Source organism: Eucalyptus grandis, chromosome 10, assembly GCF_016545825.1.
Source record: "Eucalyptus grandis isolate ANBG69807.140 chromosome 10, ASM1654582v1, whole genome shotgun sequence".
NCBI classification, from domain to species: domain Eukaryota; kingdom Viridiplantae; phylum Streptophyta; class Magnoliopsida; order Myrtales; family Myrtaceae; genus Eucalyptus; species Eucalyptus grandis.
Genome location: NC_052621.1, coordinates 3,821,740 through 3,848,080, shown reverse-complemented (window position 1 = coordinate 3,848,080; position 26,341 = coordinate 3,821,740). Strand labels below are relative to the sequence as shown.

Sequence of the window (26,341 nt, the reverse complement as noted above, 5' to 3'; positions counted from 1 at the left end):
ATATTGGATCAACGTTTATGAATTGTTTATATCGTTTTCTCTACAACAAGCTACTAATATTAGCGGTCAGATACGCCGTATATCCTCGGAAGTCGGAACAGTTGGCTGGGCAAGGGGGACGATCGTGCGTCGCGCATTAAATGCCAATGCCCATTCAAGAGCTATGATTGAGCTGGGGGAAAGGAAGTCGCCGGGGGACCACCACCGCCAACCTGGTTTTTAAGCTCCGATCACGCCTAACGGAAGTTGCCGATTGGAAAAAAAAAAAAAAGACCTCCCCCGAGAGAAAATGACACTTATGATTCCATTTTGCGCAACAAGAAAGGGGCCTCGGGTGGTGGATTTTTCCAATTACAGGTCGGGATCAGGTCACGTCGGGCCATCTACGTGCCGAGGCATGATCGGCCCACGGGTTGGGCGGGCCTCACTTGGTTCACACCCGGTCCATGCCGCCGGCACATCCCGAAATCTCGAGATTGCCCTTTTTTGTCTGGTTTTGGACGAATATGGTCTTTGATTATTTTCGTGACGAGAATAATTAAATGAGTGGACACTTATCTTTATTCATACATTAGATAGTTAGACAATTAAATAGCTTTTTAAAAAAAAAAATTCAATTATGAGCACACATATCACACTTCCGATGCTGCATGTGTAAGGATTTTTTTATATTGACAGCGGGCCGGATAATAATCCTACCACCAAAGTCCCTTTTTTCGTAACACGATGATCGGACATTTCAACTAGACAAAATCAATTGATAAATTGACCAAATATTGCACTTTTTAATGTGACGAGGCACCTGATATTTGTCATGTAAGATATGTGGGTCCGATCTAGAAGTTAGAAAAAAGAAGAAGATGTGGGTACATAGATGAAGTAGAAAAATGTGATAAAAGTATCAATAAACGCTAAAAGAATATAAATATAAATTATCCATTAAAGAGAGAGAGAGAGAGAGAGAGAGAAAAACAAAAAAAAGAATGTGAAAAGTTTCCTTTTTTTTCCAGCTGCAAGGCCAGGCATATCGGGTGTGAACCTTTGCTTTTGCCTCTCGCTCAGTGGTACTCTTCCGATCTCTTCTCGGATTTTTCTTCCCTCCGTTTCTAGAACGAGAGCAGCATCGGTCCTTCGTCTTCTCCAGTGGCGACGGAGCGATCGTAGAGAGTTCCGCAAGCCGCGAAGCCCTCCGAATCCCGCGGCGGCGGAGGAAAAGAAAGGGGTCGAGCCCTCAACAATGTCTCCCACGTCCCAATTCGTCGACCATTCCGATCATCAGGCGCGACCGAGCGTCGGTAAAGGCAGTCGTCGTGGGTGTTCCAAAGCTCAGGCGTGCCTCCACAGGATTCTCCGCATAATCGCTTCTTCTTCCAAGGGCCCGTCCCCGAGTCTCCAGAGCTCGAGCGGAGGTCTGGGCATCGATCTGAACCTGCGATTTTGCAGCGCTTCGTTCGGCGAGGAGGAGGAGGAGGAGGAGGATGAGGAGGGAGGAGAAGGGAACGTGGGTCTCGTGGACGAGAGCGGCTCGTTCAGTTCGAGCTCCGTCGCGGCGCCTGAAGTGGGTAAGGGCCCTAAGGGGGATACGGTGCTCGAGAAGAGCGCCGAGGTTGACTGCGAAGCGGGGGAGCAAGCTGAGGAGACGAACTGCGAACGAGTCGTCGTGGGCGGAGATGGAGATCGCGGCAAAGCTGAAGAAGAAGGGGGAGAAGAAGAGAATGGTGACGCGGACAGTGGTTCGGAGATCACGAATGTGCAAGTTCAGAGCTTTGAGAAGAGCGACGAAGATCGCGCGAGCGAGATGAGGCGGTCGAACAGCGACGGCTTCCTGGGCTTGCTCCTCGAAGCAGCGAAATTGGTCTCCGGACACGGCGACGGCGACGGCGACGGAGACGAGGACGGCGAGACCGAGCCAAGCGAGCGACTGGGTCAGCGGCGCGAGCTCCACGAATCCCCTCGAACCAAAGCAGACGCAGCCGAGGCACCGATCAAGACCGAGCTGCCGGGGTCAAAGAAGAAGCGACAGATTCCGGAGGAGGCGTTCGGAGAGCCCGAGGCGGACGCGTCGCCGCCGCCGCCGCAGCCGCCGTCGTCGCCGCCGGTGGTGAGGACGAAGCGGGGGAGGAACCAGGTTCTCCCGTACAGGTTCCGCGACTCGGTCCTGGAGCCGTGGGCCCGGCTGTCCCGGTCGAACCCGGTCCCCACCAAGCGGAGGGTCGGGGTAAAACCGTAATTTGACGATCCGAGTGGGGTGAAGCGACGCTTTTTTCTTTCGTGGAGCGCTGCGCACGCACGTCCGACCGGATCCGTGCCGACGGAAGTTTCTATATCGCAGCAGAGGATGTTGTTCTGTCGCGTGGCGCTGTTCTTTCTTTCCCTTTTTCTTTTTTTTTTTTTCTTTTTTTTTTTTTTTTGCTATAAATCTTATTGTAACTCTCTCTTAAAGGGTGGCAATGAAAGATGAATTGAGTTTCCCGGGATTAAACTCTGTAAATCCAATTTCAGTAGTGATGCAGATATGTATGTCGTGGTGGTACAAATATAGATCAGTAGATGGATGGCTACAAGGGATATTCAGTGGGCAATAGTAATAATATCCAAGATGCCATTAACCATTCCCGCCCATTTGCCTCCTCCCGTGGCAAAGCGTGTTGTCAATCTATTTGTAAGTCACTACGATGAAAGTGAGAGCATGTACTTAGATTAGGTTGGTAAATTTATGATAATTTTACTCCAAATTAATTCGTACAATTATGACAAATTTACTTTTGTTAAATTTTATTATCAAATTGATGAGTTGAATGACGCGTTGTATTGACAAGTTACTAGTTTTGGATTTTACTCACTGTTTGTCATATGTGCATCAATTTTATAATTTTTCATGATATTAATTAAATTTAACGAAAACTAACAAAAAACATACATGTTAGAAATATACCACTTTGAAATTTTTTTGTAGTCAAAAAATTAATTTTTCTAAAATTTATTACCGATATATCAGTTTGAAATTTTTTACGATATTAATCCTTTCATGAGTACTTGATGCGATTTCTCACATTTGTCGCATTATTTTATCCGTTATACTTATCAATCGGTCTTTTGTCTATGTATATTCTTTAGGAAACTGGGTCGCTTTTCTTGGACCTTTTGTTTGGCGAGGGAACCGAAGCTTCTTTGAAAGGGAATCGACCTTATCTTAAGCTAGCAGCAGCTGGAGAATATTTTAGGGCTTCAGGCCATGCCAGTGCTCCTCGTGAAGAAAATTTGGAGTAGACATTAAGTTCGTACGAGCTCAATGCATCTCAATCTTACATAAATTTCATGTAGAGAAGGATGCGATAATTTCTCTTGATGAACATAGAATTGGGGCGATTGTATAAAAAGTCATAAGTCTATAGTACAGCAGCTAATTTAACATAAATATTTTTATTTGGTCAATTTCGTCTTAAAATCTTGTGATGATTTTGAATGTAGTCATTTCGATCAATTTTGACCAAAAATAGCTGATGTGGCCCTAGGCTATCATATATTGTGTAGTTGACATTGTTGTGGACGATTTTCGGTATTTTTTATGTAATTTTTTAATTTTTTAATTTTATTTTCTTTTATTCACTATTCATTTTCTCAAAAGGGGTCGGCAAAGGCTTTGCGGCCCTTGCTCAATGGCCAACTAGGGCAAGCCCTCACCCAATGGCAGGTGACATTGCGAAGGCCTCTGCGAGCCCTGCAAAAATTAAAAAATTAAACAAATTGATATATATATATATATATATATATTTTTTTTTTTTAAATATGAAGAAATCATTCATGTATGCTCTAGCCATATTCTCAAAAGGTTTGTAATTAAATTGATCACATTAAAAAGTTTAAAACTAAGTTGGTCGCCGCCATATGATAGGTTTAAGATGTTTTTGGACAATTATCCTACATAAAATTTGGTCATGATTATTTTAATAACAAATTCGACATTAAGAATATCGTAAAATGTACCCACTCTGCTGTGGATGCATTGGCTCGGGCGTTCCCGCCTCTTCCAATTGGCTAGAGTTTGAGTCACCGCAATCGCATTTGCGTGACTTAAGTGCGGCGCCGTAGGAAGTGGGTCCCTGCGCTAGTGTTATCTTCGGTTTACGTCGCCGGCTGCCGGCTATACAGCAGTTCCCAAGTCATAAAAAAATAATAATAAAAAAAAATAAAATGTAAGTTTTTTTTTCTTTTCATGATCTAAAATTCTATGTCAAGCTTTATCAATTTTTTTTGGGGTCAAGAGATTTATCAATGTGGGGGAAAATTGAAATCAAAATACTACAAGCTAAAATTAGTGGGGGCAAAAGACCCATCTCCTTTGTACGCAGATCCATCTAGATCTTATTCGCATAATTCACATAATTCAATGGTTCCAATTCAAGCTGTCGATCAGTTATTACAATCATCCATAATGAAAAGGAAAAATAATATAATTTTTCAAATGAGATCTAAGTGAATCCATCTCAATCGCAACGTAAATTAATTTTATATAAACATGGAACTAAACAAAACATTTATCAAATATAGACATAAAAAATGAAATTTGACATAATTTCATGCCATTTACATACATCTTATTATATTAAAACTATATAATTGGAGAATTCAATTTAGTTTAATCACAAAACTAACATGCTATATGGCTGTCCAAAGCATTTATCTAAGTCTCTTTTTTGTCTTTTTCTCCTGAGGCGACTTGTCCTTTTTCTCCTTGGGCGACTTGTCCTTTTTCTCCTTAGGCGACTTATGTGCTACTCTATGAAATCTTGGTATTAAAGGTTTAGGAAATCCTGTTTTCCGATCAACTCCTCGTACACAAATAAATCCTGCACATCAAAGTTCATTTATCAGACAAATTTGAATCAATATGCACCTTCAACTCCCAAATTAGATAGTTAAAATTCTTGTTAAACAAAGTGTTGTTAATTACTCTAGGTTGAGAGAAAAAATTGATATGAGCAGTTTGAAAGAGGTCTTTCATACCGTAGCGAAAACAAGACTGAATTTTCTCCAAGATTAATCCTGCTCGAAGAAAAAAAATTATAAGCCATATATTAAGAAATCATCATAACTGAAAAATAGGCAATTTACCTTTAAAAATTGAGGTTGCTGAAGTTCCAAAGTACACAATTCTCCTTCGTAAATTCCATATCCAACTTCTGGGAACATCGATAGGATTATGACTTGATTCATGATCGGCGAAAACCTGAGTAATCAAGACTTCCATGTCAATCTGGATATTAAATCAATTGTGCTTTACGTTTGAGACAAAATGAATATGAAAGTGATTGTGCTCACCTCATTTACTTGAAAGTATGTTCCGTTTAGCGGAAATCTTGCCCTCAAAAATGTTCGACAGGGGATCTGATTAAACGTATTCTATGCGTTAGTCGCTATTGCAAGGGAAACATATTGAGAACAAACGATTCAACTAAGGTGTGAACTGACCAAAAGTGTTCCTTTTATTGTAGGATGACCCTCTTCTCGACAAGTCTGCTCATTACAAGTTTCTAGAGCCAGACAAGAACCGCATGCGCCGTTAGGAGACTTGGATGAATCCGCGCCTTCGTCTGACCATGGAAAAGTTCACAAGAAACGACGGTTATGAAAGTTAACAGAGCCCATATAATTCGCATGACCCGTCTGTAAATCGCCACCACATGCTGTGCCTTTCACAAGATCAAAGGATCAAACGCGCGTGTTTACTCTTCGAAAACATCTAAACCAGTCGTTCATGGAAACAACTCACGCTCTTTTTATGGGCTGTTCATACCTTCAGTCCGTACAAGAAGAAGATAGGGGCATGGATCATCCGCTTCGCGCTTTGGTAACTGTCATACAACAAAAGAAGTGAGTCCAAACATATACTAGAACCAACATCACGTTCATGTAAAAGAGGGAAACCAACTGACCTCTCTAAGGAGAGGATGTGAATCCGGAAGCTCATATCTGCAGGAAAAGAAAATTCATCAAACACAGACGAATTATCGACCATGACTTTATTCACGAATTACTGCAATAATCTAATATGCATATTATAGTTCCTTTTGTTTACGGAAGCCGAACAATTATTTTTCATTGCATGTAAAACTATGATTCCATGAACATAAATTTACAACTTACACATAGTGCTCTGTCCTCAACCGGGTCACCTCTCTCAGTTTGGGCATGGAAATAACGTCGTGTAAAGTGACTAAGGCTGCCGTGTTTTCTTCAGACATGCCAACACCATTTACAGGTCTCTGCGAGCCTGTTGAGGATTTTGCTTGACTGAGGTTAATAGTTAGAAGCTCATCACCGTCATCGTCACGACAAAAATCTTCTATGTCTCTCTCTAACAATTCCTTAGATGCAGTCTTGGGCGACGCCGGCTCTTCAATAATGGGCTCGCAACTTCCGGTTTGATATTCTGACTCTGGAAGTGGAATGGCACCGGGGGCAGCAGTCGACTCTCCATTGCTATTTTCACCATTACTGTTGGGACATGACGGAAGGGAACGTCTCGCACTAGAATAAGATGTTTGATTATTAGATATCAGTCCAAATTACCAAAAGATAGTTCTAGGCTCTAGCAAAATGACTCCTTAAAAAAGTTCTCTAGAATTTTGATTACAATTCATATTTATCCAAATTCTCAATTATTTCTAAGCTTAGGCACAGAACGACAGGAAGTGACACTAGCAGCATCAACAATACTCAATATCTGTACCTCTAAATTTTATTCTGTTCTAAATATCTCCTGCGTGTTAACATCATTATATTTAAAATAATTAAACCACTATTTCATATAATAACTTGAACTAGTTCAAAACAACTGACAATTTAAAGCGGGTCTCTATTTGTTTCCCCCATTATATATTTCCATGCTATAATTTCAAGTCAAAAATTCAGATGTGATGTTATATTTAAATATTAGAATTGCCATTTTATCTAATGGTTTAAATTTTGATCATGCTTTCAAAGAGAAGCAGCAACTAAGAAGAAGAATCCATGAACCTGGCATATGCACTTGCAAAATGCTTGCACTCGCCCCTCAGTGGACATGCGTTGCAATTCGGCTTGGTCTTTGTGCAGAAAACCTATTTCCGCTATAAAACAATCAGCGATAGAGTCCACTGGCACATTCATGATACAGGAGAATGATGAACGGGGCATACCTTTCCAAATGTAATTAAAAGATAGTGCAGTTCATACCTGGAAAATGGGTATAAAAATTTCAGCAAAAAATACGCTATTAAATATCCAACTAAACATTTGGCCAAAAAAAAAAATCCAATTAAACATAAATTGTAACACAATTTCTCTGAAAGAGAAGTAGGCGTTTACAAGGTCCGCTGAGTAAGTTCGCGCAGTCGTGGCATTAAGTACTTCTGAACTTCATCCAGTACTGGGAACCTGCAAGGTAACAATTATTGAGTTTCCACTTTCCCTTCTTCTAAAAAGTCGTGCTCTCGCTTGGTTTCTGGCGGAATTCTTACTTTTCAAGCAGATGTATTTGAAGATTTTCGGGTAATGGTTCAAGGGGAACCCAACCAAGACGCACTGCTATGCGAGCAACATTAGTATCGACCTGCATTTGTGAAAAACTGGACTTGTAAGGCGATTGAACAAACTCCTTTCTAGAATGAGCTTGTCTGTCTAATCACTGCGATCTTTACCGGGAAGGCTACGTGGTGAAGTGACAAAAGTCGCACACACTCCACACTTTTCAATCCCAATCCATCTACTTCTAACAAGTACTCCCTGCGCACACAAAAAAGAAGTGAATGAGTAACAATGGCTTTTACAAAATATCCAGCGAAGTAAACAATCAATAAGTGCCTACTTTGCTTTCTCAGGTGGACAATTTCTTAACCATTCGAGGTCAATGCTGCCCTGTGTCCCAACCAGATAGTTAAGAAAAACCTACATGCATAATAAGTCCTTCATTCACTGAGCCAAATTCTATTGCACAGCTTGTCGTGAAATGAAGTTAAGGGAACATACTTGGATTCGTCCTGCTAGTACGTTATGTTGACCACGCTCTTTGATGGTTGCTGCGACTTCACTTAGCTCTGCACACCTCACTGTCTCCCAGTCCACTGAATCCATATGATCTGCGGACCTTGGTCCAGCACTGGAATATGCCCTCCTCAGTTTCTCCCACTCCAAGGGATCGGTGCTCTTCTTGTCGGCTTTCGTTTTCTTTTTCTTTTCTCTTTTAGTGGCTTCATTTTTCGTTTCTGCTGAAGGAGATGCTTGTTTTTTGGCATGCCCTTTCTTATCAACCACGAGTTGTTCCACAATTTGTTCCAAGATGTTATGGTATTCCTGAATCTTGATTGTTTCTTCTTTTTCGACGATTTGTTCCAAGAACTCCTGAATCCTGTCAGCGATCTTCTTGTTCCCGTTTTGTTCACCATTGACTAGGTAGAGGCGAAACATTGAAGCTAATGACATGAACGCGTTGCTGTAAGTGAAGCAGACACGGTCAACAAAAGCATAATTGATTATATCTTTCGTAAGTTTTATGTCATTAGTAAGAGCAATTTGTACATAGTTTTCAAGAAACATAATCCAGGAAACAAAATTACCACCTTAACTAAACTGAAACAAACCTCGAAAGATAGTCTGACACATTTTGAGTCAGATAAACTCCAACAATTGAGTCCACAACGGAGCCTTTCCAGGGCGTAAAATGTCTATCCCCTGCAGAGTTTGCAAATATGTTTTTCCATTACTTCTTCATGTAATTGTAGACACCCTCATTTTTAAATGAGTAAAATCCTAAGATATATACATTCATCTACTCCAAAATTTGGAAGATTTGACTTTCTCTCAAAGATAATGCTATCTATAGAGCCAGCAGACCAAAATGCCTACTATCAAGCAAAGCTCTATGAGCGAAAATGGCCCGAATCAACCATGAAGCTTCACTTAAATAAAATGAGACATTGGGAGTTCATTCTTCTGTTATATTATAAGTGCATAATATATATATGTATGTATTCAGTATGAAATGGCCAAAACCATTCCGATTTTTTTAGGATTCTCTAGGACTAATCCAATACTCTCCCTAAATTGTTTAAATATAACTCTTGAATGAGCCTTGATTATTTTCACAATAACAAGGATATGTGTGCCTAGAAATCATTCCGATTTCTTTTATCTTGTGTAGAGGCAATGTGCAGAAAATTCCCAGCAAGAATGCAGCACCAAGGATGACCAGCCTAGCATGCCTGGAAATAACCTAGAAGAGTTCGGTGTATAGTGCGTGCGCGAGAGAGAGGAAGACAAGAAGTTTGAATTCTGGCGAGTGAGGTGAGTGGCATGAGTTTGTGTTGAGCAAGTGAAGTTGGTGAGTTGTGCTGTGTAGATTGAGTGGTGAGTGAAAATTTGGTGTGGTTGAAGGTGTGTTGCAATAAAATTTCAAGTTAGGTTGCCAACCGTGCTTTTCCTACTAAACATTCGTTTCTCAGGTTTCTACTGTACTGTGAGGTGCAGGATGATAAAGCGCTGTCGCATTGAGATTCTCACCTAAAATCGGATGCATGATGGCAAGGAACGATCCGATCCGGCCTTGGAAGAGGGCTCTTTCCCGTTCCCACTTTGCATCATCCCTGGCACCACCATCATCTATCAACATCGATAGCTTCCACCTTTGAATCGTCTCCGAATCGAGTTCTACTCTAGGTGCCTTTGTCTTCTTTTTCTCTTTGTAGGGCACTAATGTGCCCTGTGCGCTCCGTGGTTTCTTCTTCTTTTTCGCTTTGTAGGATACCATCTGTTTCCTCGCGTCCTGGTTTTCTACATCGTCAATGTTCAATTCCATAATCTTCTTAATGATGCGCTTGAGTTCCTGCTGCAATTTCAGCTTTGTACCTGCTATAACGTGTCAGGATAAGTTGGCTTTTAATAGTATTTCACAAGACAGGATCCTACCTGAGCTTCTACACTTCTGAAATCAGATTCACTCTTAGCTTAGTCGAAGACCAAGCCATTGCACGGAATCAGAAATTTACTAATTCGAATTTCATTTATTGATATAACATGGTAAATCAATGTAAACGTGCATAAAATATTTATTCAATTCTATACTGACGACCTTATATCAACGAAAAGACCAACAAAAAAGGTTATGGGTTATGTCCAGCGTATTATGTTAATCATTGTATCTTATTTAATTGAACATTATTGTTATATATAAATTCATTTTATGAAAATCTAAAAGTTATTCACGAGTACTCTCCATTTTTTAAATCTCTCTTTATAAAGCAAAGAGATGTTTCCATATCTAAGGGATCTACATCTAATGCATGTTCATAATGAAATGTTATTATAAGTAAGATTATTGTTTTTTCGTGAAATAAATTATATCCATACTTACATGGATTAACTGATGAAACGAAACAAATTAAGTTCGACACCATACAATACTGGATAGTACCTATGTAATAATTGAAAAAAAAAACTTTTTTATACGACTAACAGATAAAAAAAAACTGGATTTTCCATAATTAATTTTCTGGTTATTATCAAGCTCTTCACATGCTACATGTAGTCATCATGTACATTAGTAGGAAAGATGACAATTTATTGGATTTGGATTCAATCAGACTATCTTATTATAGAAGACACATATAATTGGAAGTACCTTTCTCCTTCGCCTGCCCCTTTACGCTCCTTTTACGCTTCTGTCCCTTCACCGCTGTGCCATCCGCTGTCTGTCGATCGACATTTGCACTATGTCCTGCCTCAAATTTGACGCCAATTGCATTAGCGTCAATGGGAATTTCAAGCTTTTGCGTTTCGACTCTTGATCTAAAACCATTCCGCCTCATCGTCCTTTTCTTTTTCAAATCTCTAGGATATGAAACATAAAAATCTCTAGGACATAAAACAAATAACATGTACGTCATTTTCTTCGCCGCCGTCCTCTTTTTCCTTCCTGTCCTCCTCTTCTTGAATTCGATAGGAAAGTTCTGTCCAATTTTTCTGATTCTATTAAGACACCAGCTGTTCTTATTAACCCGCTTGCGTGAAAGTACTTGACCATGTGTCTCATCAGCAATATGACTGTTCCGTTTCGACTGCGCCAGTCCTGTTCCAACTAATAAATCATTTCCACAGTGCTGATCTGTAAACTTTCCATCATGATTTGCACCAAAATCCAATTGCCTCCGACATGATTTCATTTCCGTCTGAGAAGCTTGGCTAACTTTCATCTCCATTACAAATTCTGATGAAATATCCAAATCTCCTCCTTCCTCAAGCTCAAGAGATGGATGACCCTTCACCGTGATAGGATCCTTTAACGCATCAATGTCTACCGATGATGGGCGTCCTTCATTAGGTTCTCTTGCGTGCTTCTTTTTCTTTGGTGATGGAGTTGCCGAGGCCAAATCTTTACGCTTCTTTTTCTTTGGCGATGGAGTTGCCGAGCCCGAATCTTGAGTCTTTCTCTTCTTTGGAGTTGTTGAGCCCAAATCGTTACGCTTCGGAACTCGACGTGGTTTTCCTTCACGAATTACTTTAGGAGTGTGCTTCTTCTTTTTTGGCTTCTGTTGTCGGGGCTTCTTATTCAGATTTATGCCAATTTTTGAGCCGTCCATTTGCGTTGGAGTTGAAGTACCGAAGACATTGTCATGAGTACCCTCAAATGAACTTTGCTGATCAACTGCAATCAAGAGTTTGCAGAGGTCGATCCACATAATTGAAAGCACGATGACAATAATAATGTTTAAATATATCCTCTTCAAACTTGCTTGTCTTCCTTTTTTTGTAATTCAAACTAACACGAATGCATCTCCTTGAGATCATAACTAACAAATGATTATTTATTGCCATACCAACTTAAAACTGTATGGCAAAACATAAGCAAACTTACCTTTCGACGATGGAATGTTGGCATTGCGGTGGGCTGAATCCGGCAACGCTTCTGATGGCTGACCGGCCAATGGTGCAACCAAATTGGACTCCAAACAACTTGAAAAACCAGCCGCCCCTCCATCGGCCAAAAGAACATCCTTATCTCTTGCGGCGGCTGCCTCCGGAACCTCTCGCCGGAGGTCAAGATGCTCGAACGGCTCCGCAACATTAGCGCTCCTCCTCCTCCTCCGTTCCTTCTCTATAACATCTTCATTTGAATCCTCAATTCTCACAGCATTGCGAGACCCACTGAGACTGTCCCCCGATTGCCGTCTAACATAGACCTTGTCTAACTTTTCGGGAGTGATTGGCTCCCACGAATTACGTTCCTTGGAACCTATCTCGACCGCCTTGCCGATTCCCATGACCTCTTCGTCTTCCTAACCCTGGAATTTCTCCATCGAATCAGTGCACAAGACCACCAGCACTAGAAACTACTGCTACATCACCGATTTTTCTCATACTAAAAGTCGAAGGCCGAGGGTGAAAACCCGGGGAGCCGAGGGGAAAAAAAAAAGTTTTTTGAGAGGAATTCGTCAGGTACTCAACACAAAAAACGCAGCGAGATGATGATCATGGGCAGAAAAATCACATGAATCAGAGAACAAAACCCCCCAAAAAAATTACTGCTTTCGCTCGCCGGCATTGCTAGAACCTAAATCACCAGACGATCGACGTAAAGAAAGAACTGCCGAGAGCTCTCTCACCTGCAGATTACGCCGGACGGATTCCATATCTTGGGGTTGACTGACCGAAGCAGAGGAACCTCCGATGGAATCGAATTTCTGCAAAGAATCGCAGAAGAGAATCCTGCTGCGATTTTCGACCGTTGGGCGATGCTGACTTCAGTCTGAGAAGCGAGAAACTGCGCAGATGACGGCGACGGGCGGAGACTGACGGGAGCAAAGTTTGGATTTTTGAGGGACTCTGTTTTTTCCCTTTGGAGAGAGAAAGCGAAGGCGAAGGAGACGGGGAGAGAGAGAGAGAGAGTCAAGGCTGCCGATTGACTCTGCATGGGACGCGAAAGGGGAAAGGAAAAGCTCGGACGTAATCTTTTGGTGCGATGTGTATCTGAATGGGTTAAAGATATCTCTCTTTTGAAATATCCATCTAAAGAAAAAGGAAGAAAATAATTATAAAAATAATAATAATAATAGTTGGCGTGGCTAAAGAAATTATTGTTATTTTGAATTAACAAGTGAATGAAGTGAACATGATAAGAAAATTCAGCCAATTTCCATGAACACAACAAAATTATTAATGATAAAAACTGAAAGATATGTCTTATTTGATTGTACTTGATCTATAAGTTGTGTTGGGTTAATTCTTATTCCTCACATCCAAATAATACAAATAGATAAAAGAAAAACCTTTGCTTTACACATTAATGGTGTCTCGTTCGGTATCTTCTTTATTTCTGAGTAATGAATATCATTGGAAATGAAAACTCAGATTAGTGGTTTCACATTATATATATTCGTCGCCAGACACCATGAAATACTACGGGATTACACAAAAATATTGGATAAGTAAAATAGAAAATCTTGTTCCCATTGAAAGAAGTCCTCCATTTTTTGGAACTTGAAACTAACCTTGCATATCCTAAAACTATACTCACGTTCCTTTATCTATCTTGAAACCATGCTTATCCTTAATTTACATGACAAAACACAGTACTATCTACTTCGTGTTTCCTACATAAAAATAGATACACAAAACGAAGAAAAAAAGTGAATAAAATTTAGGATCGACCATTTTAAATAAAAATAGGAGGATCAAGGGTAATTTTGTTTCTTTAGCGAAAACGAGGTGAATATGAGGGGTATAATGAAATGCGCATGGTCAAGAATTAGAACAGTCGAGTTTGCAAATAGGCCAATAGCTTTTAAACTAATCTTTTCAGTTTTGAGATGCATCCATTTATGCTAACTCTTGACTTCTAAATATCCATGCCGCCCTTTTTATTCTATATCTAACTATAGATAAAGTTATTTCGAAATATGATTGTGAGCCATCTCATCTAATACATTAATGTAGGTTACTAAGAGAGAAATTCGCGAACGTCCACCAACGACGCCTCACGTCAATGACGATAGCAGTTCAATCCCACCAGCTTGCACGATTTATATATTCATAATATATCAATGGATGAAACATCAATAGCCTAGCGATGGCAGCGTGAAATTTTCATGCGTCAAATTCCGATGCCGTGAACTGTGATTAATCTTAACTCGGACGATATGTAATTAAATCTTAAACGAATAAAAAATTAAAAAAGGAAGATAATGGTGTTCAGATAATCTGTAATGTAGAAGATTTAATGCTCTAAAGCCAAGCCAAAGCTGTACATTTCAAGCGGAAAAGGGCCCTGATCTGGGTGCAAAGCCCATCACAGCCTTCAAAACTCCACTCCCTTATTGGGCTCGCGGCCCAGTCTTCGTGTAAAGCCCATCTTAGCCTCCTAAGCTCCACCAACAACGCGAACCAGCAGGAGGCCGCCGCCGTCGAAAAACCCAAGAAGCCGCTCCTCCGGTCCGGACAAAAAGAAAAAAAAAAAAAAAAAAAAACAGGTGAGCCGAAACCTCTCGTCTGCTCTCGCTCTTCACTCCTCCTCGCATCCCATCGTTTCCGCCACCTCTCTCGCCTTATCCTCTTCCTCCTCCTCTCTCCGCAATGCCTACCGACGACTCTCCGGACCGGCCGGACGAACCGTCCCAGCAGCAGCGGGTCGCCCCGAAAGAAACCGACCCGAATGCCGACCCGTCCGACTCCGACTCCGGCTCCGACTCCGACTCCGACTACGACTCCGACTACTCCTACGACGAGGATGAAGGCGCAGCAGCAGCAGCAGGAGGGGCCGACTCGGGAGCCGGCGGCGACGAGGTCCTCGCCTCCCTCCGGGCCTCCGGCGACGAGCCGGGCAAGGCCGAGAACACGCCGGAGGCCAACCTCCGGCGCTTCTCCGAGATCCTCGGCAGCCGCCGGTTGCGGCGGCTGCAGGAGGAGGAGGACCGGAACCAGGTCCCCCACGAGGACCTGTTCAACTTCCCCGAGGACCCCGAGAACTGGCAGGAGGAGGACCTGCAGGAGCTGTGGGCGGACGCGCCGCTCGAGTCCACGAAGCCCGGGTGGGACCCGGCGTGGGCCGACGAGGAGGACTGGGACATCGTGAGGGAGCAGATCAAGGCCGGCCGCGAGCCGACGATCGCCCCGTTCTACCTGCCGTACCGGAAGCCGTACCCGGCCATACCGGACGACCACTACGACATATCGAACCCCAAGGCGGTGGTGGAGGAGCTGGACAGGATCGAGGAGTTCCTGAGATGGGTCAGCTACATTTTCCCCGACGGCAGCTCGTACGTTTTCTTTTGCTTTTCTCTTCTTTGGGTTTTAAAAGATTCAGCAATTTAGAAATGCATATGCAGTTTGTGGGCGTCAGAATTTGTTCTTGCCGTACGGAATTGTGTTCTGGTCTGTATCTTTTTGTTCAATTGCTCATATTGCGTTAGCTTAGTGAGTCTTTGAAAGATGAGTATGCTGATTGTGGGAGTGAATTATTAACTGTCATTGAGATTGGCATTATTTGAAAGATTGAGCATGAGGTGTAATTTTATTAGTTTGAGTAAATTGATCCTATGTGGTCCTTTTCTGTATAATTATTTCAAATTCGGTTTTACAGGTGCTAATCCATTTAGTATGTGCAGTGTTTGCCTGCTATTTTTCCCGTCCACACTATAGTCTATAGTCTCTGCAATTGCTTGTACCATGTTGAATTCAGTGGTTTCAGAAGATTGACCTTGGTGGTTGTTATGAATTTGTAAAGTTATATTCAGTTGTTTTGGATGTGATTGTTTTTGGAGTCACTGTTCATTCTGCGGTATCCCTGTTGACTGTTCGTAAGTATGTTACTTATTCATGCTATGGTTGATACCAGAAGTAATCATCGATGTGTTAACCTATACGTTTGTGCTCACTCTACTGTTGTGCTTGGTGTAGCTTTCAATTGAATTCAACCTCGATTCCATTTCTTTTCTATTTTAATGACAATGTTGATAGGATATGTGAAAATTGTGTTCTGGATGGCTAAGCTGCTTTTGGCTTTGACTCATTGTCGATTGCCTGTTGTATTTTCTTTCAGGTATGAAGGGACAGTTTGGGATGACTTGGCCCATGGAAAAGGTGTCTATGTCGCCGAAATGGGGCTTGTTAGGTTTGCGTCTTGTTCACTTTCACATACTAGGCAGTAGCACTAATATTAATATTTTACAAGTCATTAGATGCATTTCGAAAGGCAATCAGAAGTTCAAAGTTCTGTACCTTATCATTTGATTCATTAATTTGCAATGTGATTGGTTCATGATTCAATACAGGCAATAATGTGAATATAATATTGTTATTCACTTGCTTTATCTGGCACAGTGAATTTTGGTTTATAAATTCTTAATTAGTGTGGCTTGTTGGTCCTCCTAATCAGAACATTGGTAATATCAATGTCAAGCAAAAGAATGATCCCATATATTCTGGAATATTACCTCTTGTCACCAGTTTTTACTGGTACTTTTTGCCAAATGCTTAATCAAGCATCAGTTGTGAAAGATAGAAATCTATCACAATTGATTGAACGTACATATATATCTTTGTTTATGACCTTCTCCCTTTTCTAGGAATTGACCTAGAACCCTCCATTCTTCACACGGTTAGATGCTGCATTTTTCTTGGCAGCATTCAAAGTAGAAGTAATTAAATTGCTAATATAAGTCCATTAATCCGTAAAGGTTTCTGTTGTTAAGAGCCAGGATGTTGCTTTTTAATTGTGTGATTTGCTTGAAATCTAGAAGACTTTGCTTGAAACCCTGAAGCTATCATGTGCTTATCTACAACCATGACATGTGAAATTTACTTAGAGAGCTGGATATTGGAGGATATAAATCCTTTTGATATAAATATTTTTGCTTCTCCCTGAGAGTATTGGTCAAGTTTCCCATAAATCGCTGCTTTTTCACCTTTTTTGGGTTTAAGAAGAAGGAACTATCCAAGTTGACCTTGGCTTAATGTGCCTTATAGCTCAGAGGAATGATTTATGTACTTTTTTTCCTGTAGGTATGAAGGTGAATGGCTTCAAAATAATATGGAAGGACATGGAGTCCTTGAAGTGGATATACCTGACATTCAACCTATTCCAGGTTCCAAGTAGGTTTTGAATTGTATATAGACTCCCCTACCACAGCTCCACAATGAAAATTGTAGTGATCATTCTCCTAGTATTAAGTTGAGATGATATCATTCTTTTCAGGCTAGAAGAGAAAATGCGTGCCGAAGGGAAGATCATAGAAACAGATTATATGACTCCAGAAGACAGGGAGTGGCTGAAAATGGATATAGAAGATAGTGTTCGCCTGACTGACGGAAACTATCAAGTCCCTTTCTATGAAAATGATGAGTGGATCAGACAATTTGGTCAAAAACCGTAAGTTCAATTGCTTCTTCATATATAAACTTTCCAAAAAGCTCCATAAGGTTCTAATCTACGGTTTTCTCTATGTTTAATGATGAAGTCCAAGTGTCCAACTCCACCACACCCACCCCCCCCTTCTTTTCAGCACTAAATTTTTCAAGTTGAGATACGGAAGAAAATGATTCTGTTCTTAGTTCACTTGTTTAGTTTACTAGGTTACTTTACTCCCATTGTAGTAGAAACTAGAATATTCACTTTTCGGGATCATTAATCATTATGGAGCTCCCTGACCAGATCCCTTGACTCATCCACATAGACACATCGCACGAGAGTTTTCTACTGTTAATCTGGTACTCTTAAATTGTTTTCTATGCCAGAGAAAAAGGCCGATATCGGTATGCTGGCCAGTGGAAGCATGGAAGGATGCATGGATGTGGTGTCTATGAAGTCAACGAGCGTACAATCTATGTATGTCTGTTGGGACAAGTTTTGTGTAGTCAAGATTAATTTACTTTTCGGTTGTATAATTGGCATGTGCTTTCTAGCAAATATTTTAATTGGCATGACTATCTGTGTCAGTTATTCAGAATACGTTATCCTTTAGTAATCTGCGATTTGGAATGGCTTTCCCTTAATGGCACACTAGTTTTTTAAAACACTTGGATGAATAGATAAATTCAACTCACTTTCACAAGACATATTATTCATGGGGATATTCTATATCAAGAAATATCTCTTCTAAAAACCTTTTCTTACTTTAATGGGATGATGGTTTTTTAATCATACTTCAATACATTAATCGTCCTGAATAGCATTTAAAATTTGTCTCATCCCAACTGCACAATCAAGAAATCTACTCCTATGGTACTTGAATTTAGTCAAGGTATTGTATCCGTGTTGTGCTCCATTTAATCGAGTCAATGTACTGTCCAGTAATCTTGGCATGACCATCATTCATCATTTCGTGAATCTATTCCAATTCCAAACATGGTGCAGCAGAGATGTGTGCTACATGTGAAAATACCATGTCATGTCAATGGAGTGTTTGAGTGAGGAACTTAGATGGCATGATGACCTCGTATTGGCAAAAACAAGGAAAGAGTTCTTTATATATGGCTTATGCTATGAGGTTAAAACTCCTTTTTTTAAGGAAAAAAAGAAAAAGAAAAAGGATAAATTTCTATTATGAAACAGCTCTGGCCTATAGTGCACGGCCGTGTAGATGGAGAATGATCAAGTCATAGCTTACTACTAGCCTTCAAAATTTGAAAGAGCTTTGCAATCTGGGTGGCTATGCTTTGCAATCTGGGTGGCTATCGTGTGCTTTACTTATTTTTATCTTTTTGAAAGGTCATAACTGCCTTTTTTGTTTCCTTCAGCTTCAACTTTGTAGGATAGAATGAGCAATATTGCATTATGAATGTATGCAGGGAAGATTCTACTTTGGGGAGCTATTACAGGATGAGTATGGCTGTAATGAGGATGTTTCAGCGGTATGTCCTGAAGTTGAGTTCTTTAGCTGTCTGAATAGAGATGTGACGTGTGACTCTTGCATGCTGGCCCTTTTCAGCTTCATTATGGGATAGCGGAAGTAGCTGCTGCTAAGGCAAGGATGTTTACTAACAAGCCAGATGGAAGTATGTCTTTTGAACCCTACAGCATTCATTTATGGCAGAATTTGACTTAGAAAAATTAAAATTTGTGTTAGAGTGAATGTGAGAACTAGAACCTTCTAACCTTGAGTAGATTGCTGCAATCAATATTATTCATTTTTAAGTTCTGCCCAAGCAATACCGGTTATGATATCTCTATATGTTGATATGCTTCTGGATTTACTTGGAATAAACATGACCATATCTTCGTGGTTGGAGATCTGAGAAAGGATGCTCCTATTCTCTTGAATTAAATACTTATTTTCTGTAAGGTCTTTGAGCTGATGTTTCTCTGGAAACTCAAGGGTCTGGAAAAACATCATCCTTGCAACATAGGTTCTCTTGTTAATAGATCCACAATTTGGTTTGCAGGTTTATTTTTAAAATGTCGCACCATTGTCCTTTTACTGCATGCTCCTGCTTGATACTGCTGTTAAAATTTTCGAGAACAGTGACTCGCAACACCGTTTATCAGCTAGATTTATTAAAAGCCCTTCCCTTCTAATGAGCACCCGGTTTATGAGTAACTATCATGTCAGCCTGCCCTTAAATCAAACTTCCACTTTATAGCTCTAATTTTCTTCTGGCAGTGGTCAGAGAAGAGAGAGGTCCCTATGGTGATCCTCAGCATCCTTACTTTTATGAGGAAGAAGATGTGTGGATGGCCCCTGGCTTCATCAATCAGTTCTATGAAGTAAGTTTCATACTGTATTGGTGGATTCAGAGCATTTTTTTTACGATGGGGTTTCACTGTGTTCCTCTTATTGGCAGGTCCCTGATTATTGGAAAACATACGTTGGTGAGGTGGATCAGGAAAGAGAAATGTGGTTGAATTCCTTCTACAAATCCCCACTGAGGCTGCCTATGCCTGCTGAGCTCGAGTATTGGTGGTCAAAAGGTATGCATTCAAGACGCTCCTCCTTCAGTCTCTCTACATGCCTGTGTTTGTGTGGAATGAAGCAAGAAAGGAATGACCCTTCTTGTTTCTGTTCTTTTTAAACTTCGTCGGGCTTGGGAATAATGAAGTGGAACCGGGAGTTTAGGCAGAATTTTTCACCATTCTTTTCCATCAGTGAGAAATGCCCATTTCTGCCCCATCAAAGAACAAAATCGTGAAAATTTGATTTGGGTACAAGGAAGAGCAGCAGTGAAGTTGATGTAATAAACTTAGGATATGCTTTTGCATAACTCTTTTTTTCTGTCCGAACTCTTGGATCCTTATCTAAAATGAGTCATCTGGACTCTGCGACTGCTGTAGCTAAGCTAGCAAAAATAAGCAGCTCCTGCTCACCGTGTAGCCTAGATATATTTTTTTGCTTGTTCTTTGAGTGCTTGCAGTTGGATCTCTAGCTTGCAAAGAACATATGTGTGGATCTTGTATGACATGCCCAGTATTTTCTTGATCAGATCATACTCCAGAATTTGTTCTGATCAATAAGGAACCAGAACCTGATCCGCAAGATCCATCAAAGCTTATATACACAGAAGATCCCCTAATCCTTCATACTCCGACTGGGCGTATAATTAATTATGTTGAAGATGAAGAGCATGGGATCCGCTTGTTCTGGCAGCCAGATGTAAAAGATGGCGAAGATTTTGACCCAGAGAAGGTAGAGTTTCTGCCCCTGGGTTTTGATGAGTTCTATGGGAAAGAAGAGGTGGTTGAGAAGGAAAGCCTTTTGAAAAGGATTATCATGGCAATGGAAAATGCATGTAAGCCCACATTTGACAGACTGGAGAAGTGGACGGAGGAGAAGAAGAAAACCGGTGAAATGAAGATTAAGCTGATCAAGAAGGAGCTTGACCTCATCGAAGCTGAATTGTGCTTGGAAGAGGCCATTGAGGACATGGATGAGGAGTTGAAGATGAGAGAGAAAGAGGAAGAGAATATTGAAGTGGGTTTGCGGGAGGAAGTGGAAGTGGATTCTTCTGTGTCGGCCAAAAAGGATGGGAAAACTTTGGCTGCTGATGAGGAAAAGGAAGCAGAAGAAGTGGAAGAGGAAGAGGAAGAGGATGAGTCTGAAGACGAGGACGATGAACCATCGAGTTTTGGTTCTGTCGCTGTTGATCAGGACTCATCAAAGAATGACAAAAAAGGCAGCAAACCTGGGGGGTCGCCATTTTCTACTTCCTCATTGGGATTTGCTTCATGTGGCCTTGTCTCTGTTGTAAGTATCAAGTTTCCTAGATTACTCTCATGAACCCTTTGTCTTAATTTAAGTTTGATAACTCAACATGGGCTTCTGAGGTGATTTGACCTAGGAAATTTGTGTAACTGTTCCATTATGTCTCAATGCATGTGCATGTCCTGGAACATGTGGATATTATTTTTCTGGTTTGTTAGTATCTTCACCGCAATAGCCTTGCAAACGTATATAGTGGAAGAAATCCATGTGTTGATTTGTGAATACTTTTTGGTGGGAGTTCATGTAGATACTCAATTTCTTTGTGTAATTCTTGTCTGATTTATCACGAACTCTATTGTCCTTATCCCAGTTGCTCTTGTTTCCCTATGTAGGTTTCTTCAAAGTTGCAACACTCATTTTTATCGTGGAAGGAGAGCAGATCCTCAGTAAAGGCAACTCCGGCATTGCAGATCCCAGCCTCTAGTAGCCTGAATCAAGTTCCTCACAACCTCAGTTACACACCAAATCTTTGCAAGGAAGGGAGATTAAGAGCGAGGAGGCAAGAACACCAAAAGCATCAAGCAAGGAGACCATCTAAGGGGAGTGTGGCTCAACTGCATTCCCTATCAAGGATCCTCTCGCCCGGTCCAGCTTCTAGAAAGTCCAAGATGAATGTGAAGGAGCCAAGAAGATGGAGGCATGCTTGGCTGCATGACGCTCCAAAGGATGACTTAAGCAGCGTCTTGTCTTTACATTATTCGCTGTACTATTCGGAATCATACATGGATAGTAGTATGAAGTGAGCTTTGCTCATCTTCTTCTGCAATTTTCTTTTTTTCGACATGAATATGTTACATTTTGAAAGGTCAATTTTGTTGTGTAACATTGGCATTCCTATATTTAGTCTAGCGAAGGAAATAAAATTAAAATGGAGAAGTTTTCACCGAGTTGTATCGTTTCGATTGAGAGAAATACGTGAATTGAGTGGAGTCGAAATAGTATTTTGCTGGAACCTGATTTGTCCCTGGATGTGCATGAAATCTAATATGTTCTTTTTTGCTTTCTAGAGTTATTGTTAATTTAAAGAATCTCTCATCTATTGCCTACCATTCCAGACTCTCCCTTACCATGCCAAAGCCTAGTGGCTATTGCTTGTAAAGGCCGGGAAATTAATGAAAGTCGCAGCATTCTGCTTTCTGAAGGCATGCCCCATCGCGCCAGTGAACTCGTGCAAGTTGCATCGAGGAGTCACATCGAAATGTTCCACATGTTCGTCATCTGATCTGACCTTAACCTACTTGCCTGGAACCTAGATTTTACGTCTGAATTCCACTGGGCATTCTCGATCGTATCTCTCGAAATGAAGAGCCCCTTTTCTCTCGAAATGAAGAGCCCCTTTGCTAGCCATGGATGCTAAAACCCTAACCCTAATCCTCATCAGCCCGACCCTTTTTGCTACCTGATTTCATCTTTTTCTTACCCATGGGCTTGTCTTCTTCTATTACTAAACCTCCCTTCTTCGAGCGAACTTGGACTTCTTTGGAACTGACGATGGGATGGATTTTACGAAAGGATGGCCACTGTTCTTGAATATTCATTTCTAGTCGCGATCTCTGTAAATGAAGATGGGCCCCGAGTTTCAGTTTCGTTTCCACTTCTATCGGTTTGCTTTTGGTTAGTTTCACGCCCTCTGTTCTTCGAATATTCATCTCTGCTTCTTGGCTTTTTTCGGGCCATCTTTTTATCCTTAAGCCTTGGCAGCCAACTACTCTCCTACATTGTTATGATTTCTCAAAGTGTGCTTTTTGGGTACAAATTTTCGGCATGCCATTGGAATGCACGACTGAGAAGTTGATAGCAAAAGCTGTGCAAGATATTGGTTGAGTACTTGAAGTCCGAGTTGATTTTAAAGAGGGAACAACTCCTAGGACAGTTCGTGCAAGGGTTGAACATCAGTTGCAGGATCCCTTACGATCAGGAAAGCTGATTCGTATGGATGGGAAGCTACTTTGGCTTGATTTCCGCTATGAACGTCTCTCCCACTTTTGTTATTCTTGCGGGAAGTTAGGTCATTATGCCAACTACTGTACGACGATCCCCTATGAAAGAAGGGATAGTATGGTCTATGGACAAAGGTGGCTTAGGCTGAAGTTAAAACAATCTAGCCCTTATTGGCAATCATTTTATACACCCCCGATTACAAAAGATCGCATGAAGAGACCATACCGAGACACCTCCATCACGAGATTCAACATGTGCCTCTGTTACTTCCACCACCTCTTCATTGCTTTGCAGAATATCGATCCATCACCTTCTCCAATACCTCGGCAGTTACGGGGATCTCGATCGGGCGCATGAACAGTGAAAATTCTCGATGGACCTCCTATTCATACTGCGTTAATCCGCATCAATTAAAATGAAGGGGGCTCAATCACCGCCATGGATAATAAGTATCATAGGAAGATGAACTCTTTACGATCGACACCTAAAGTAGGGGTGCAAAAAAAAGCAAACGCTATATGCCATATGATTCAAGGGTTCTCTATTGCACGACCTAGATGAGGCTACTTTGATGGAAACACCTGTGCTTCACATGGGAGAAGCTCGACAATGGGCGATGGCGGCTGGCCCTCAACAGCCACCACCTCACAAATGAAACTCATATGTTGGAATTGTCGAGGTGCAGGCAACCCCGACAATTCAGCGCTAAAGGCCATGACGGCCAAGGAAAAGCCCAAGGTATAGTTTTTAATGGAAACAAAGAATGGTGCGAGAGAAGCTAACTAGTATCCAGCGAGCTTTACACTTTCATAATGCTCATGTTATCAATCCTGCCGGTCCAAGCGGGAGGTCTAGCGGTCTTTGGAATGATCGGTATCCATCGAAGTACTTCCTTCCACCAAGGATTATATTGATATGACTTATAGGGAAGTGCAGGAAGAACGCACTATACGTCTAACTTGTATTCATGCTCCTTTTGATTTTCAAATTAGACAACTTGTATGGGCTGAATTGAGAGGGATAAGTTCGGCTAATGTACTTCCATGGATGCAGTGTCGGTGATTTCAATGAAGTACTTTATCCATGGGAAAATGTTGGGAATAGGCCACCTCATCGTTTTCGTATGCAATCTTTTAGGCAGGTTCTGAATGATTGTGCCCTAATGGAGCTAGAGAGCAAAGGTTGTCGGTTCACTTGGATGAATAACAGGGAGGGCGATGATCTGGTGAAGGAAAGACTAGACAGGGCCATGTGTACACTTGATTGGCGACTTCTATTTCCTAATGCAGAGGTCTTTGCATTACAAAGATGGGCTCACGACCATAGCCCATTGATTATCAATACCTCAGCAAAATATCATAGAAGAGGGAAGAACTTTATCTTTGAATCTTATTGGAATGAAGATGCAGATTGTCGACGAATCATTTCCGAAGCCTGGAAGTCAGTGATAGTACAAGGTTTTGATATATCTCCTAAGTTGAAAAAAGTTTCTTTTGCTTTGACACAATGGAGTCGGTCCAAATTCACTAGAGCTGATCTTAAAGTCACAACATTACAACAACGTCTCCAGGATCTCATAAACCAGCAGTATCATAGTTTCAACAGCAATGAAGTAATTCAGATTAAAGAGGAGCTAAGACGGACTTGGCACCAAGAAGAGCAATATTGGGCTATGCGGTCGCGAATTCAATGGTTAAGGTGGGGTGATAAGAATACTAAGTTTTTCCATGCTTACTCTTCGAGAAGGCAGAAAAATCGTATTATCATGTTGAAGGATGATCTGGCCGATGGATCCGTGATTCGAGACTTTGAAAGAAATGACAACATCCTTCTTTTCTAATTTATATACGACGGTGGGAAATAGAGATTATGGTCCTATACTTGCTCAATGTCCGCAGGTTGTCACCACAGAAATGAATGACAGGCTGCTGGATTTGATATCGTTAGAGGAGGTTCAACAAGCTACCTTTCGCCTGGGCACAACTAAAGCTCCTGGCCCCCGACGGGTTCAATGGCTTATTTTACCCGGGCTCATTGGGAGGTAATTGGGACGATCTCTTTCACCTTGTAAAAATTTCTTTCGGGCGGGAGGATGCCTGATTTGAACCGGACTATCATTGCTTTGATTCCTAAGATACCTCACCCGGAAAGCCTAGATCAATACGGACCAATTAGTCTTTGCAACTTTGCTTATAAAGTTATATCTAAGGTACTTGCTAACCGCCTAAAACCTTGGTTACCTAATTTGATTTCCATGGAAACAGTCGGCGTTTGTGAATGGTAGACGATTCAAGATAATATATCGTCGTTCAAGAAGTTCTTCACCGGTTCGAATTCGTAGGAGGTTGAGAAAATTTAATGTCATCCGAAGACTGATATGAGGAAAGCTTATGATAGAGTAGAATGGGACTTCCTTAATGACTATCTCCTAACAATGGGTTTCCATCCAAGGTGGGTACACTTGATACTCCAATGCATAACTACAAAGATCCTACAAGTGTACGAATTAATGGCGAGTTACTTCCTTCCATCTATCCAACTCGCGGCCTAAGACAAGGTGACCCTCTTTCTCCATACATATTCATTCTATTAGCGAATGTGTTATCTACTCCGATTACTCAAGCGCCGACATGGATCACATAAAGGGCATTAAATTAAATAGGTGGTGTCCAACCTTATCCCACCTCTTTTCGCGGACGATGCCATATTTTTCCTAGATGCAACTATTCGCGAATGCCGAATCTAGCAAATATTTTAAATCGTATTGCATGGCTACAGGACAAGAATTGAACAGAAACAAATCGGGACTTATTTTTAGCAAGAATTGTCCTTTGAGTTTACGGGAAAATCTGTCGGCCGAGTTCGAGTCTGGGTGCTACAAAGGTATGGCAAGTATTTGGGAATCCCGTCGGGCGGTCGATCTAAAGGAAATGTTCTCTTGGCTTTTGGGGAGAATACAAGGAAAGTTAGAAGGATGGAAAGAAAAGTTCATTTCAAAGGGAGGTAAGGAAATTCTCATCAAATCATTATCCAAGCAATCCCTCACTATGCGATGTCGATTTTCAAACTCCCTTTGTCTCTTTGTAAAACAATAGAACGAGCATTGCTCGTTTTGGTGGAAGAATGATCGGAATAGAGCAGGGATACACTTTGGAAGAAATGGGATATTATGAAAA

The 26,341-nt window shown here is 41.2% G+C and overlaps 2 protein-coding genes and 2 long non-coding RNA genes across 4 annotated transcripts; 1 reads left to right on the top strand and 3 right to left on the bottom strand.

The window, feature by feature from the left end:
* Positions 1-4,615: 4,615 nt before the first annotated feature.
* Positions 4,616-6,711, bottom strand: LOC104423394 (transcriptional activator DEMETER). The gene is made up of 9 exons (XM_039303687.1): positions 6,638-6,711; positions 6,148-6,531; positions 5,937-5,973; positions 5,798-5,855; positions 5,473-5,594; positions 5,323-5,388; positions 5,116-5,230; positions 5,008-5,046; positions 4,616-4,850 (listed from the first exon to the last, which is right to left on the bottom strand). The coding sequence occupies exons 1-9, from the start codon at positions 6,709-6,711 to the stop codon at positions 4,681-4,683; spliced, it is 1,065 nt and encodes a 354-aa protein (XP_039159621.1). The 3' UTR covers positions 4,616-4,680.
* A 309-nt stretch (positions 6,712-7,020) lies between these two features.
* On the bottom strand, positions 7,021-7,399 carry LOC120288665. Its single transcript, XR_005546765.1, has 3 exons — positions 7,351-7,399; positions 7,182-7,218; positions 7,021-7,103 (listed from the first exon to the last, which is right to left on the bottom strand). It is a non-coding gene; the product is annotated as an uncharacterized LOC120288665 (long non-coding RNA).
* Positions 7,400-7,500: 101 nt separating this feature from the next.
* LOC120288664 lies at positions 7,501-7,929 on the bottom strand. Its single transcript, XR_005546764.1, has 3 exons — positions 7,850-7,929; positions 7,683-7,767; positions 7,501-7,594 (listed from the first exon to the last, which is right to left on the bottom strand). It is a non-coding gene; the product is annotated as an uncharacterized LOC120288664 (long non-coding RNA).
* Positions 7,930-14,485: 6,556 nt separating this feature from the next.
* LOC104421259 (protein TIC 100) lies at positions 14,486-22,176 on the top strand. Its single transcript, XM_010033152.3, has 11 exons — positions 14,486-15,287; positions 16,070-16,141; positions 17,032-17,121; positions 17,225-17,398; positions 17,764-17,854; positions 18,817-18,879; positions 18,957-19,023; positions 19,629-19,732; positions 19,810-19,936; positions 20,446-21,206; positions 21,557-22,176. Exons 1-11 carry the CDS (start codon positions 14,605-14,607, stop codon positions 21,965-21,967), a joined length of 2,643 nt encoding a protein of 880 aa, XP_010031454.2. The 5' UTR covers positions 14,486-14,604; the 3' UTR covers positions 21,968-22,176.
* The last annotated feature ends 4,165 nt before the right edge of the window (positions 22,177-26,341 follow it).